The sequence below is a fragment of the Carassius auratus genome, chromosome 12 (genome assembly GCF_003368295.1).
Source record: "Carassius auratus strain Wakin chromosome 12, ASM336829v1, whole genome shotgun sequence".
NCBI classification, from domain to species: domain Eukaryota; kingdom Metazoa; phylum Chordata; class Actinopteri; order Cypriniformes; family Cyprinidae; genus Carassius; species Carassius auratus.
In genome coordinates this window covers 8,664,930-8,679,807 of record NC_039254.1, presented here as the reverse complement: position 1 = coordinate 8,679,807, position 14,878 = coordinate 8,664,930, and the positions used below count along the sequence as shown (strand labels likewise).

At 36.6% G+C, this 14,878-nt stretch overlaps 2 protein-coding genes and 1 non-coding gene across 5 annotated transcripts; 1 reads left to right on the top strand and 2 right to left on the bottom strand.

The window, feature by feature from the left end:
- Positions 1–490: 490 nt before the first annotated feature.
- plbd1b (phospholipase B domain containing 1b) lies at positions 491–5,573 on the bottom strand. Its single transcript, XM_026277618.1, has 11 exons — positions 5,510–5,573; positions 5,134–5,356; positions 4,573–4,656; positions 3,825–3,966; positions 3,472–3,612; positions 3,177–3,315; positions 2,892–3,092; positions 1,461–1,601; positions 1,126–1,311; positions 912–1,018; positions 491–814 (listed from the first exon to the last, which is right to left on the bottom strand). Exons 1-11 carry the CDS (start codon positions 5,571–5,573, stop codon positions 491–493), a joined length of 1,752 nt encoding a protein of 583 aa, XP_026133403.1.
- Positions 5,574–5,782: 209 nt separating this feature from the next.
- Positions 5,783–5,855, bottom strand: trnar-ccu (transfer RNA arginine (anticodon CCU)). Its single transcript has one exon. It is a non-coding gene; the product is annotated as a tRNA-Arg (tRNA).
- Positions 5,856–6,222: 367 nt separating this feature from the next.
- On the top strand, positions 6,223–14,787 carry rangap1b (Ran GTPase activating protein 1b). Of its 3 annotated transcripts, XM_026276744.1 has the most exons (16): positions 6,223–6,319; positions 6,792–6,914; positions 7,012–7,139; positions 7,218–7,277; positions 7,361–7,540; positions 7,693–7,827; positions 8,140–8,298; positions 8,386–8,499; positions 8,606–8,705; positions 11,823–11,907; positions 12,029–12,158; positions 12,270–12,374; positions 12,464–12,566; positions 12,700–12,788; positions 12,868–12,992; positions 14,064–14,787. In XM_026276744.1, exons 2-16 carry the CDS (start codon positions 6,803–6,805, stop codon positions 14,140–14,142), a joined length of 1,704 nt encoding a protein of 567 aa, XP_026132529.1. In that variant the 5' UTR covers positions 6,223–6,319; positions 6,792–6,802; the 3' UTR covers positions 14,143–14,787. The 3 variants fall into 3 exon arrangements, with proteins under 3 accessions (XP_026132529.1, XP_026132527.1, XP_026132528.1); XM_026276742.1 differs by having other exon boundaries at positions 12,029–12,374; XM_026276743.1 differs by having other exon boundaries at positions 6,229–6,319; positions 6,795–6,914; positions 12,029–12,374.
- Positions 14,788–14,878: the final 91 nt, after the last annotated feature.

Below are 14,878 nucleotides of genomic sequence, written 5' to 3'. Positions count from 1 at the left end.
TATAATTTATAATTTAAACTTTAGGTAAAATGTTTCAGTATTTAGTTACGTCACTTGCTCTCTAGTGGATCTTCTGCAGCAAATGGGTGCCATCAGAATGGGTCAAAACAGCTGATATACATTACAATAATCTACAAGTAATCCACGCAAAACCAGTCCATCTCCAATTAATGTTTTGTGAAATGAAAAGCTCTATTTGTAATAAACAAATCTAACAATAGGACATTTTTAACTTGACAGGTCCTCTTTCTCTAGTGAAAAAGTACAATAACACTGCTTAGTCTGATATTGTTCAGATCAGTTTATCTTAATCTTAAATTACTGCACTGATACATTTTATTGGTAATTTGTTAATATTTATAACAATGAGCTTCGTCATTAACACAAATTATACGTACATATTATAAGTTAGGGTAAAATTTGCTACTGTAGTCTTTTATTGCATAAACATGTCCAGCACTGATTGGAACTATTATGCATTAAGTTGCATTTAGGCAAAAATATACCCAATGATTTCATGGAACTGCTTGTAAATATCTGATACTAAGTCGATTAAATCCTTTCCAAGTCTTGCATCTGTATCCTCTAGACTGCTGTTCATACATTGTACAAAACTATTATCAGTCTTGGCTTGATTTCTGGAACCAAAGAGCAAAGGCTGCATGCTGATAAATGTAAAGTTGTACGTCTGAGGGAGCCAATGATGAGCTGTCTGATTAAAACGGCTCCAAGAGAAAAGTGGAAGACCATTCTGAGTAGTGGGTCCATTCACAGCTTCAGCCGAAAATATCTGGGCCATGTGATAATCTGTAACCTAAATTTGACAGCCTCCATTAGAATCACACTATATCTTTACTGGTTTTTATGTAATAATAACACTTTTAACTTTAATAACTGACCTATTTCTGTACCTTAGTATCATAACAGCCCTCTGGATGAGGTCGTCGAAGTCTCAGGTCATTTCGACAGCAGATGGATTTACAAGGATGCTTCTTTGAATATGGGTCCTTTCTGTAATCTAATATGACAAGTGCTACTGTTCATCAAAAAATTAGATTAACCAGAAGGCAGATTATTTTGAAGAAACAGTTTTGAGTCATTTCCAAAACGAAAACTTAAACTCACCATTGTACCTCATCATGTATTTCAAGGTGTCCAGATTAGTGACTTTTCCCTGGTCCCTGCGGAAAATTTTAGCGCGTGGACAGAGGTCATATGAGAAATCTTCCCCATACTTTTTCCACATCACACCATAACCACTCATTTGGTAAATATCTGAGTGGAAAGGTATGTTGTAGGAGGCCCAGTAACCTATAGAGGTGATTTGAAATGCATATGATCTTGTTAAATTTACCCTTCAGACTGTGATTTAGCTTCCTACTTCGTATATCCTCTCTAAATTAATTTCCGATGGACTGATAAGATCATACTACTGGTTTTGTTATGGAAATACTCCTCACCATGACGTAGCGATTGTGACTGATCCGAGTACAAAACCAAACCAGGAATCTGCTCCACAACAGTCAGGCTCCAGTCCTCAATCTGCTTTCCAAGTGAAACTCTTTTCAGATCCACCACCATATACTGGTTATTGTAGGTCCCTTACATAATTCATAAAAATAAAAAATAAAATAAAAAAGCCATATAAATATCATCTCAAAATTAGAATGTCGTGTTTATTTATTTTAGTAATTCATATCAAATTGTGAGACTCATGTACTAAATAAATTCAGTGCACACAGACTTAAGTAGTTTAAGTCTTTGGTTCTTTTAATTGTTATGATTTTGGCTCAAGTTTCACTAAAACCCAATTCAATATCTCAACAAATTAGAATATAGTGACATGCCAATCAACTAATTAACTCAAAACACCTGCAAAGGTTTCCTGAGCCTTCAAAATGGTCTCTCTGTTTGGTTCACTAGGCTACAAAATCATGGGGAAAACTGATCTGACAGTTGTCCAGAAGACAATCATTGACACCCTTCACAAGGAGGGTAAGTCACAAACATTCATTGCCAAAGAAGCTGGCTGTTCACAGAGTGCTGTATCCAAGCATGTTAACAGAAAGTTGAGTGGAAGGAAAACGTGTGGAAGAAAAAGATGCACAACCAACTGAGAGAACCGCTGCTTGAAGTCCAGTGTTAAGTTTCCACAGTCTGTGATGATGTGGGGTGCGATGTCATCTGCTGGTGTTGGTCCACTGTGTTTTTTGAAAACCAAAGCCACTGCACCCATTTACCAAGAAATTATTGAGCACTTCCTGCTTCCTTCTGCTGACCAGCTTGGTCAGATGATTGGTTAAATGACCATGGTGTTTGTGTGACTGGCCAGCAAACTCACCAGACCTGAACCCCACAGAGAGTCTATGGGGTATTGTCAAAAGGGAGATGAGAAACAAGAGACCAAACAATGCACATGAGCTGAAGGCCACTGTCAAAGAAACCTGGGCTTCCATACCACCTCAGCAGTGCCACAAACTGATCACCTCCATGCCACGCCGAACTGAGGCAGTGATTAAAGCAAAAGGAGCCCTGACCAAGTATTGAGTACATGTACAGTAAATTAACATACTTTCCAGAAGGCCAACAATTAACTAAAAAGAATTTGAAGTATTATGAAGTATTCTAATTTGTTGAGATAGTGAATTGGTGGGTTTTTGATAAATGTGAGCCAAAGCCATCACAATTAAAAGAACCAAAGACTTAAACTACTTCAGTCTGTGTGCACTGAATTTATTTAATACACAAGTTTCACAATTTGAGTTGAATTACTGAAATAAATACACTTTTCCGCAACATTATAATTTATTGAGATGCACCTGTATGTAACACAGAGCACTGCAAAAACAGAACATAATTTTTGCACATAATGATCCACTTCTCTGTCTCACCTGAATTGTGCTTGGAAAATATTTGGGCCCATTGCTTCCCTGTGCAGGCCAGCGCATGTGCTACACGCACCCTTTGCCAAGCAAGCAAAGCCTCTGGGGTCACCAGGGAGAACAGAGAGGAGTTGAACACGTTGTTTGTGGTTTGAGTTACAAGCAATCCTGTTCCCAGCAAATAAAAATCATCCAGAGATGACAAGATCCCTGGAAATGATACGAGAAACAGTTTAATAGCACTACATTTTTGTTAGTTTAAATTATAAAAGACATACATCTGCCTATAAATACCAGGGTAGCTGCTAAAGGACAGTCTGCTTGTGCCATTATGTTTATTTTTCAAGTCCCAGTGCTTGTAGATTCTCATGCTCGCAGCATAGCTGTACCAGCTAGAGTGACCAAGCAACAGATTCTCATAGCCAGGTAACATCTGCATAAAATGGGCAAAAACAAATGAAAAAAGGTTGTTTCGCGAAAGCTCTAAATATTCAGAAAAGTGCTATTGAAAACCCCTGAAATGGGGTTTTTACTGGCTAATTTCTATCGCATTTGGTCCCAATTCAGAAAATGTGATTACACTCATAACCTTGATGAGAGCAGAACAGTGACTCATGCCTGGCATTCTGAAGGAGTCAGAAGAAGAGTTGGAACGCCTTTTGAGAACAGGGATTAAATCCAGCAAATCCCCAATACCATTGAGGAACTGAACCGCAAACATGGACAGAGGCTGGGAGTTGAAATGCAAGCGTGGAGTTTCAGTCATTCACACAAAATTAAAAACACTTTTTTTCATCACTGTCAATGAATGAAAAAAATAAAACAAAAAGTTCACTTGAGATATAGGCCTTTTCAAATGTCTAAATGAGTGTTATCAAACTCTAAGAATGAGATGTGTACACTACATCTAAACAGATGCATAGACATTTCAGGTTTCCTGACCTGTTCCTGTCTACTTTTGGCCCAGTATGCTGCCCCAGCATGCAGTCCATCCATCTGGGCCACTAGAAGACCCACGTGATGCCACAAACGATCAGTCTTCCCATTTAATTTCACTTGTGTTCTTGTCCATGAGTCTTGCTCACTATTTTAAAGAATGGAAGTTTAATAAAGACGGATATAATCATAGATTACTAATATGTGTGTTTATGCAACACAAAATTCTAAGATTCCGAACGTTTTTAAAACTTCTAAATGTAAATACTCTTTAAGTAGGTGTCTTTGATCATACCTGACATTATTTTAATTTTGGAACAGTGCAATCAATTAATGACATTAAGTCATTCAGCAAAAGCTTTTATCCAAAGCGACTTACAAATGAGGACAATGGAAGCAATCAAAATCAACAAAAGAGCAATGACAAGTCTTGGTTAGCCTTATGCAGTACATGCAGCAACGTGTACGTAGCAACACATAGTCTTTATTAATTATATAATAAATAAATAAAAAAACAGACTGAATAGAAAACGAATAGGGAAAGGTTGGAGTCCTTTTTTGGCTTTTTGTTAACTGTACAATAAATACAAAGAAAACAAATAGATAGAATACAAAGAAAAATAGAGAGGCAAGTGTTTATTTAAATAAAAAAACAGCAGTTAGTAAATGAATAGAGTCTTACACAAGTCTTAAAGGGGAATGTTTTATTATTATTATTTATTTTTTTAGAATGTAGGTAATAAATGTCACTTACCTCATAAAGCATTTCAGATGTTTTGTAACACTATTATCCTTTATAATCTGAGGATACATATTATAGTAATGGTTTATCATCTGTCTGTGAATAAAAAGTTATTGGGATGTTAATATACTGAAATGTGTGTATTTCATTAACACCCAGGACAATGTATTTTAGAATACAAATGAATTCAGACCCCTATAATTTAGTGAAAATAATGTGTTTAATTTAATTTAATGTATAAAATCAAAAATTAGGTTAGTGTACTTCAGATCTTGAAAAAATGACATTGTTACTTAACAATTTTTGTAAAAGTGCACTTTATAATAATGCCAAGTTAAAGATTTCCCTTTAGGTATTTTTAATAATCTTGTGAAATGCTTTAAAGAAGTACATTTACAAAAAAAAAAAAAAAAAAAAAAAAGCCTGCTCTGACACACCTCAGCCCCTAATATAAAAGCATTCTTGTAAATTTGACGATATTTCTAAGTAGATTGTTTCAGTAAAAAGTCTATTCTCTTTAAAAGTATGTCAAAAGTGTTCTTTTTCCCTCGAGGGTTAGTCAGTTTAACTTACGAGGCTGTAAGGTATCCTTCAAGGTATCCAGCCAAGAAATATGTAATTTCATCGTTCTCCTGGAATCGTCCATAACCAGCCTGCACTTCCAACACTCCCCATCCAGAAACTGATAAACTATCATTGAAATAACCAAGTGCATCTCCCTCCTCTTCCATTGCACCCTCTTTCAGCTCCACAGACCTCTGAACAGCATCCCAATATACGGTGGCTCTCTGCACATCTAGCGCACAGTGAGAACAGAGATCACAATCAACAATAAGCGTAAGAGGTTTCACAAGTTTGATATAATTTTATATCATGATGTCGCCTCGTTTGGTAACCAATGTCCAAACAGGGAACATTCTAAAATACGACACACTGAAAACACACTTACGCTGAGCCTTCACGAAGGTCGCCGTTAGGACGCACAAAACAAACCCCCGTGCAAAATGATGCATGTTTTAGTTTACTGTCTGGATCTGATTAACACATTCGCTATCTAATTTATAACCAAACCTTTAGTCAAATATAATATCCTAGAAGCTCAATACTTAAATGGAGGGTAATGACTGAAGAACTATAGCAAATTACCACCTGCTTTGATTCGCAGCCCTGCAGTTAGTTTTCTGTCAGTTGTTGGATAGCTTAGAAGCATTTAAAAGATTTCCACCCCAGATGGGACTCGAACCCACAATCCCTGGCTTAGGAGGCCAGTGCCTTATCCATTAGGCCACTGGGGCTTACGTCACATTTCTGCTTACTCGTACAAATATGAAATTGTTTAAATTTGTAAGTTAAATTAATTTTTGATATATTTGATGTAATACATTCTATCTAAAAAGTCTCTGGTGTATATAATGTTTAAATAATTATAACTTGCTATTCAGATATACATTTACGTATTAACCGGTATTTATTTCTGTTTCAGTAACGTTACAGTTATTTAACAGTTGTAAAAAAAAAAAAAACAAAGAAAAACTAATCATAATTATATTACACAATAAATAGTGTATTCAGTACGAGTAGTGGAGTCATAACAGTCAAAAAAAGTCAGAACAGGACTTATTGTGCTTTTATTATGAAACAATGTGACACCGGCCCGTTCAAAGAACTGCCGCCTCCACGTGCCTCCTGTTGTGATGGGCTTTCTCTAGTCAGGCTAGTTATCGGCTGGCTTCTGTTAATATCTGTGCCGAGGTGTAAGGTAATATTCGTAGGTTTAAAATATCAATAATCTTAACATTTTTATATTTAACTATTGTTGATGTGATTGAAGGACTATTGTAAAGTACTGGTTGAGAGTAAAGTTTGGTAGCTAATTCTCTGAGCTAGCCTGCAATGACATTAGCATGCTAATTTTGAGACAACGTAAGTTCAGCAACATCTATTTCGAGTTTATCGAACTGCAAGGTGAAACATCTGGTTTCAAATGAACACTTTAAAACGTCAATCTTTTGTTTACTTGTATAGTGACAGGCTAGCTTGTTGAGCTAATGGTACAATCCTGTTAAAAATGAATTAAAAAATGAGGATGTAACACTGATGTATAATGTGTGAGTGGGATGTAAATATCTATATTAGTAAATCCATATGCTACAGAGATCTATCAGGTTTTTTTTAAGGTTTAGTGTGCTAGATTTTTGTGATCCCTGTTAATGTTTTATTAACTTCATTAGTAGAGAAAGAAATGGCTTCTGGAGATATTGCTCAGATTACAGAGGCGCTGGCCAAAACTCATGTTGGAGAAGTGGAATTAAGCTATAAGGGACAAGGGCTGAAGTTGGACAATGCTGAGTCAGGTGAGTAAAAAAAATCTGTTAGCAGATTTATTTATTTTCTGTGTTAATGCATAAACCTCAACACTTATAATTCCTTTCCTTTTCTGTGATGTTGCAGTGAAAGAGATGGTGCAGGAGATCGAGCGGTGTCAGGGACTGCAGTCTCTCAGATTAGAGGGAAACACATTGGGGGTTGAAGCAGCACAGGCAATTGCAAAATCTCTTGAAGCAAAAAGGGAATTGGAGGTAGTTTGAAACTGCCACTGGAAAATGTTCAGTCTTTGACTTTGCTGTTTTTAATCTTTGCATTTTTTTTTTACAAAGCAATGCCACTGGAGTGACTTGTTCACGGGTCGCCTTCGCTCTGAAATTCCACCTGCTCTGGTAAAACAATACCCATCTCGAAAAGCTCAGTTAAATGTATTTGCTGTAAGTAAAAAGCTTATTGTATTTCCAACATTTTCTAGAAATCATTGGGCTATTCTTTGATGACATCGGGGGCCAGACTGACTCTTCTGGACTTGAGCGACAATGCCTTTGGCCCTGACGGTGTAAAGGGAATTGAAAGCCTTCTGAAGAGCGCTGCATGCTACACTTTACTTGAGCTCAGGCTTAATAATTGTGGCATGGGCATCGGAGGGGGTATGGTAAGTTTAGGCCGTGATTAACTCGATGTAACCGGTTTTAAAAAATGCATCATCATTTTAAACGTGTTAATATTTTTGGAGCTCATGAATCAGATAAATAACAGTTTTATTTCTTTAGTTTTTTTTTATTATTATTATTTTCTTTTTTATAGGTCCTTGCTTCTGCTTTGACTGAATGTCACAAGCAGTCTAGTGCAGCTGGCTCTCCCCTGAGGTTAAAAGTCTTCATAGCTGGACGTAATCGGCTGGAGAATGATGGTGCTGCTGCACTTGCCAAAGCATTTAAGGTACCAAGGCATAATTGTTTTCTAAAAATATATTTACACTATTGTTTAAAAGTTTAGGGTCAGTAACTTTTTTTTTAAATTTTATTTAGCACACACGTGTTACATTAATCAAAAGTGACAGTAAAGATTTTTACAAAGGTTTTTTGTTTCAAATAAAACGTTGCTCTTTAAACTTTCTTGGTGACTTCTTTATAAATAAATAAAAAATAATTATATATATAATAAAATAATCCACTGCTGCCATAAAATTATACAATTTTGCTTTGTTTGACTCTCTGTTCTTCGTTCTTCTTGCTTTTTTTTTTAAAACAGTTGTTGGGCAGTCTTGAAGAGGTCCATATGCCACAGAATGGAATCAACCATCTTGGCATCACTGCTTTAGCCACTGCCATAAAGCACAACCCAAACCTTCAGGTCCTCAACCTCAACGACAACACTTTTACTAAGAGAGGATCGATAGCCATGGCGGAGGTATGTTGAGCAACTCTGTCTCATGACTCTATATGGTTAGAAGAGATGTTTATTAATGGCTGTCCGTGTGATTTCATCCATGTTTAGGCTATTAGGCACCTCCAGTGTCTTAAAGTCATCAATTTTGGGGATTGTTTGGTTCGCTCAGAAGGTGCGATTGCTATAGCAGGGGCCCTTAGAGAGGGACTGCCATTCCTCAGGGTTAGTTGATGCATGACACCAGCATTGGATCTAGCTGATGCACAGAAACACTTCCGTTCAGTGATTGTACATACTGGGAGCATTCTAAAATATTCGTTTTGTTTAGGAGCTGAATTTGTCATTTGGAGAGATATGTGAGGCTGCAGCTGTGGTAGTTGCAAAGGCTGTTCGTGGCAAATCTGATCTGGAGAAACTGGACCTGAATGGTAAATTAATACAATTTTGTTGTCACAGCTTATTATTACTAAACAAGTATGCTCTTCTTAATCCACTACTGGTGCAAAACTCCTTTATGAATGATACTGTACTGTACATTCTGCAAAATTGATCAAGATTAGATTGAAAAATCAGGAATCGTAAATGAGTTAGACCATGTTTATTATTTTATTTTAATTTTTTTTTTTTTTCAAGTTTTTCGACTCTTGTTGTCTGTCACTATATTTAAAGGCTCCTCACATACGGTTTTAGGTATTTCCATCGTAATTATGACAAGCTGCTTGCTTTCAAACTTTTTTATTAACAGAAATTTAGGGATGCACCGAAATTTCGGCCACCGAAAATTTTCGGCCGAAAATGGCCTTTTCGGTTTTCGGCCGATAGACTTTTATCACCGAAACAACACGGACGAAATGTTGTGATGACGCAAACAGAAACCGCGACCTGCACGTGCACCTGCAAAGCGCAGACCACGAGCTCCACGCGACATTCACTTAACACCAGTGAGAACATTCTCTCTCTTCGTATTCCTTTATTCGCAGCACTAAAACGTCTCCTAACAAAGAGATTAAGACAGACCACGAAGTGAAAACAAAGAAAAGTACAGTCTTATAGAGTCTGTTAGCACACGTCTCACTGAGATCTTTTCGGATCTTCTGCACTTCATCGCGAATGTGCTTGATCCGCGTTATAAAGAACATTACTTGTATGCGGAAATAAGGCAGCGCGCACGAGAAATGATCCAGGCCGCGCTGGATGCGGTGAAGCGCCAAGCGCAGGAGACAGATCAGAGCGCAGAAAAAAGACTGGTCTTTGCACCAGATGAGTGGCATGCACCATCGTTGTCTGATATGTTCAGTGGAATTCTGCAAGAAAGTGCCTCAAATAATAATAATACGTTGGCTATTTTGTTCTTAGGCTACTACACACACACACACACACACACACAAACATATATACATACATAATATCAGATTGTAGCCATATTTCTGCTAGATTTTCTGCTAGATTTCTGCTTTAATTTGATAAAAATGTTTATTTATGCCCTGGCCCTATTTAAATACACTCTCTCAAATATGTCTCAAATGTCAGGCAGATGACAAGCTCAACTGCTCAACAGCTAGATGGTTATCTGTCTGAAGTCCCCATCCCCAGAAGTGATAACAGTCTTGCCAACTGGAGAAGTAATGCACTTTCTAGTCCTACATAGAAAAATTTCAAATGCACTTCACCTAAATGCACTTTGTTTTTATGAGAGAACAGTTCATTTTAAAACCTTTCTGCAGGCCAGTAGGCCTGTACATTATTATTAAATATACACATGAGTGGGATACATTTTTTGTTTGAATTTTATTTTATACTGTGCATTGTTGCAATGTGCTTAATAAATATTTGCATCATTTGTAATTAAGTTTTTTTTTTTGTTTTTTTTTAAATAAGTTATGTAATTGTAATTATCTTCGAAACTTTAATATTAATTTATGCAATTGTAATGTACTTAATTTTAGTAAAGTTAGTACACTGTCATAGCAATAAATGCAATGGTACTAATAATTGGCATAATTTCTTTCGGTGTTTCGGTTTCGGTTTTCGGCCTTGGTTTTCTCTTTTTCGGTTTTTGGTTTCGGCCAAGAATTTTCATTTCGGTGCATCCCTACAGAAATTGGTAGCTTTGATATATTTAAAATATTTTGAATGTAAATCTGACATATTTCTATCCTTAATGTGTATGTGTGTGTATTTATATATTCATAATGAAAATACACCATACACACACAAATGGTACGTAAACATAACATTTTATTTTGAATGCGATTTTTCTTTTTTATGAATTTTATGAATATAATATTTTTTTAATATCAACTAATTCACATGCATATCTTTCTGAACAAGTGTGGACCAGAGTTAGACTGCACAGTACAACCTTAGTCCGCCTCCTAAAAGCTTTGTGATAGCTTTTTTTAAAATACAATGCATACATAATTACTTGGCAAGTTGATAATTGGATCATATACTTTTTCCAAGCACATTTGACCAATTCCAAACCACATCAATCTTAATAACTACTATTAATTTTGTATTTAATCATTTATAAGTGATATATAATTTTCCCTTAAGACTGGAAGTGAAAAACTGCAATTAAAAAATGATTAAATGCAAATGAGAAGGATGCAGTACTGGAATCTGCAAAGTTAAGGCATGACCATTGGACAGTGAAATACTCAAGTCAGCAGGGTCAGAAAAAACAAGTGAAGACACATGTTAACTGCAAGAGAGTTTAATTAAGGTTAAGATTTAGGTGTAAAACCATCAGGAAGCAATTAGTCTCCAGTGCCACCATTTCCCAGAACTGCAACCTACCTGAAGTCTCCAGAAGTGCAATGTGTTCAGTTCTTAGAGACTTTGCTTGGGTACAAAAATCCCCAAAAATGACCCTCATTTAATAAGAATAACATGCTGAAGTGTTGTGAACTACATGAAGTCTGATTTTGAAAGACCAGCATCACATCCACTTGTACCACTCTTTCAAGAATCTGGCAGTAAGTTTTGGGAGTCCATTTTTAGTTAATCTTCTTTCCTGAAAAGTCTGTCTTGCAGAGATGGACTAAAATGAACTCATTTTACAGCTAATTCTTTTGCAGTTAATACGTATTATTAGTATTATTTTTTTTTCACCTGTTTTTTTTTTTTATGACCCAATGAGCATTTCGCTGTCCTATGGTGATGTCTCAACTTTGCAAATTCTAGTATTGCATCTTTCTCACGGGCATTTGATAATTATTTAAGAGTTAAATCTCTTTTTCGGCTCACTTTATCTGTAAAAGAAAACCTGCCTGATAATTATGCACACCAGAATATAGAGAGTTTTTCACTTCCAGCCTTCATGGACAATTATTTATCACTTATAAATGATTAAATACAAAATTAATAGTAGTTATTAAGATTGATGTGGTTTGGAATTGGTCAAATGTACTTTAAAAAAATCAGAATATCAACTTGCCTAATAATTATGCACTCACTATAGTGTCTCCGTTCTGTTGAATTTGGAATTCAATTTGGTGTCAAAGTTGTTATTATGTGGTAATGTTTTCTGCTTGCTTGTTTAGGAAATTGCTTTGGAGAGGAAGGCTGTGAGGCTCTCAGGGAAGTGATGGAGAGCATGAACATGGAAGATCTGCTGGGCACGCTCAGGTATTAATCTGGGTTGTATTGGATGTTTCTTGTATGAATAAATTAAAGGGAAATTCATATTTTCCTGTGTCTGAAATACTTTTACAGTTAGACTAATGATAAATAGATGTTTTTAATGCAGTGATGATGAAGGAGAGCCTGATGATGATGATGAGGAGGAGGAGGAGGAGGAAGATGAAGAAGAGAAGGAAGATGAAGTGCATACAGAGGAAAATGGTGTCAATGGAACAAAAGATGTAATTGAAGAAAAGGTGATCCCAGAAAACATCTGCAAGCCTGAATGGACTGCTAAACCTGAACCTGTTTCTATTTTCCATCAAATGAACAATTTGGAGTTTATCTGTGTTGTTCTCTTGCCACAGGAGGAGCCTCGCTGCACTTCTGAGCTCACGTCTTTCCTCATCTCACCGTCAGCTGAGAAACTGATCTCCCTTGGAGCCAAAAGGATCCAGCTCATTGAGCAGCAGGTACAGTGTTGATTCATTAAGTCCAGTTGTACATCAGGATGGTTTGACTTGTTCTCCAACCACATGAAATAATTTCCTTTTTTTTTTAGGTTGACGTCTCAGATGCTAGCAAGGTTTCAGAAATTTTTCTCAAGATTTCATCAGTATACAAAGACGAACCAGAAGTAAAGCAAGCAATATTTGAGAGCACTGGTATGGCTTAATACCATACAATTAAACATTTAAAGGAGCAGTTCACCTCAAAATGAAAATTCTGTCTCCACTTACTCAACCTCATGTTGTTCTAAACCTGTGTGACTAATCAGCCGTTCATCTTCTTGCCCAGATGCCCTGTTGAGGAAAGCCTTTTCCAACTCCCACTCTCAATCCTATTCTTTTATCTCCTCACTGATAGTGAACCTGGGACTTTTAAAGGTACTATACTAATTGTGATGCTCAGTTCAGTCTCTCTTTTTTTTCCAGTGTTGTTCATTACTGCTGCTTGCTTTTCCAGAGTGAAGATAAGAAGATAAAGAAGGTAGCTGTACTGCCTGGACACTTACTTGCTTTGGAGCACGCAGCTGCACAAGAGTTTTTCCCAGCAGATCAGGCTGAAGTTCTGGAAGAATTTGTGTCACGGTTAGTTTGGGTTCAAAATATAATGTATATCCAGTTTTATTGCATTTTCCTGACCACTTATGCACTCAAAATAAATCTTAAAGGGGGGGGGGTGAAATGCTCGTTTTCACTCAATATCCTGTTAATCTTGAGTACCTATAGAGTAGTACATGTGGAAAGTGCAGTTTGATGACAACATCGCATGTTGTTTACTTGATGTGCTTACGCGTCGATAGCTAAGTTAACAACACTGAGATATTTGAAGCAGTTTTACTCACCGCCTGCGGTTCCAACACACGATCGTTACCCTTTTTCGTTGGGACTGCATTATCCTTAATAAATAAACGATGTGCAAATCCGTCGTCAAACTGGGCCTTGTTTGTAAAACAAGCATCTTCGAAATGCAGGGAACAAACACAAACACTTGCACAACTCCGTTGATGCTCTGTAAAAATAAACTCCATCCACTGGTCCCTTAATGCTGTTTTTTTTTGGTAATCTGTGCAGGGTCGTCTTGCCCTGGCAACCAAAAACACACTCCTTTTTTGTGACATTTCGCGACGCTCTCGCTCTGATCAGTGATTGTCTGTGCTCAGCCTCTCTCTGCTCTGCTATATGGGAGCGCGCGCTCTTCCGGCAGAAGTGCACTTAGGACCCATATAAGGAAATTCTGCTCCATCTAACGTCACACAGAGCCATACTCGAAAAAAAAACTTTCCGAAACTTGTGACAAACCGGAAGCTTGTTCCAAAAATACTCCTTCAAACGTACAACTTAATTTTTGGAACTTTGTCCATGTTTAGCATGGGAATCCAACTCTTTAACAGTGTAAAAAACTCAGTATGCATGAAATAGCATTTCACCCCCCCTTTAAGTATCACTGATAGTTTAGGGTATTTACCTTAAGCTACAGAAGCTAAAAGATGTGTCTTTGTACCTCTTTTACCCCTAAATGGTAAATGTTAGTACTTAAAATGGCACATATCAGTACCTTTGGAAAAGGTTACCACCCTAGTGACAGTTTTGTACCTTTTTTCTGTGTACCATAACAATCTTAAGACATACTTACATATATGTATTTTTGTTTTCCAGAAATGGCAAAGTCTTAGAATCCTGCTGCAATGCCAGAGATGCTCTCAAGACCACATTAGTGAAAAGGACCACTGCTTAATTCTTAAACCCCATTATATAGCCACTGAAAGTACTTAATACGGGTCATTCCAAAAAAAAAACATGACTGGATACATGAAACTTTGTTAACTCTTGATCTAGTTTATGTAAGATCTCAGACTGCAAAGCTTGGCAAAGTACAGTGATGACTAGTGCCTCATGATAATTAACTGAATTTCCTTACAGATCAGCTGTAGACAGCTGGCTTGGAATAAGAGTTTTGTTCTTTCAACTCTTTTTAGTAATATTGGTTCTATTTTTATACGTGGAAAGGGAAAATGGGGAAAAAAGGCACTGGATGATAATTAGGGCTTAATTATCGCTTAAACCTTAAATGATTGTAATGTTATAACTGATATTTCTGAACAGTTGTCAATACTTGAACTGTCACATTGACATGGAGCCACTAGCATGTTCACTCTCTCATGCCTTTTATTAGATGTGCCATATTGGTGGTGCAGTTTAAACCAAAATCAAGTCATATCAAAATCTAAAAGTCTTTAGGTTGAAATTAAGAAGGCATTGACAGTTAAGTGGAAACATTTTTGGACATTAGTATATTTAATGCTACAACTGGTATGCACTGGATATTGTCATATTTGCAACATTCCATTTTGTTGATATTAAACAGTTTTCTTTCTTGGGAGATCATGTTGTCTTTGTTTCAGTGTAACATTTACCATTTTAAAATTTAAAGCCGTTTTGCCTGAAGTTATAAAGTCCTGTAGTTCAGCTCT

What these genes read in the sequence shown, in the direction of transcription:
- plbd1b (XM_026277618.1), bottom strand. Translation starts at nt 5,573, where the DNA reads ATGCATCATTTTGCACGGGGGTTTGTTTTGTGCGTCCTAACGGCGACC. An exon ending in GAAGGATACCTTACAGCCTC is followed by an intron (nt 4,657 to 5,133) that starts GTAAGTTAAACT and finishes TTTTATTCACAG; the next exon opens with ACAGATGATAAACCATTACT. An exon ending in ATACATGATGAGGTACAATG is followed by an intron (nt 1,019 to 1,125) that starts GTGAGTTTAAGT and finishes TTGTCATATTAG; the next exon opens with ATTACAGAAAGGACCCATAT.
- rangap1b (XM_026276742.1), top strand. Translation starts at nt 6,803, where the DNA reads ATGGCTTCTGGAGATATTGCTCAGATTACAGAGGCGCTGGCCAAAACT. An exon ending in GATCGATAGCCATGGCGGAG is followed by an intron (nt 8,299 to 8,385) that starts GTATGTTGAGCA and finishes ATCCATGTTTAG; the next exon opens with GCTATTAGGCACCTCCAGTG. An exon ending in TCCAGCTCATTGAGCAGCAG is followed by an intron (nt 12,375 to 12,463) that starts GTACAGTGTTGA and finishes TTTTTTTTTTAG; the next exon opens with GTTGACGTCTCAGATGCTAG.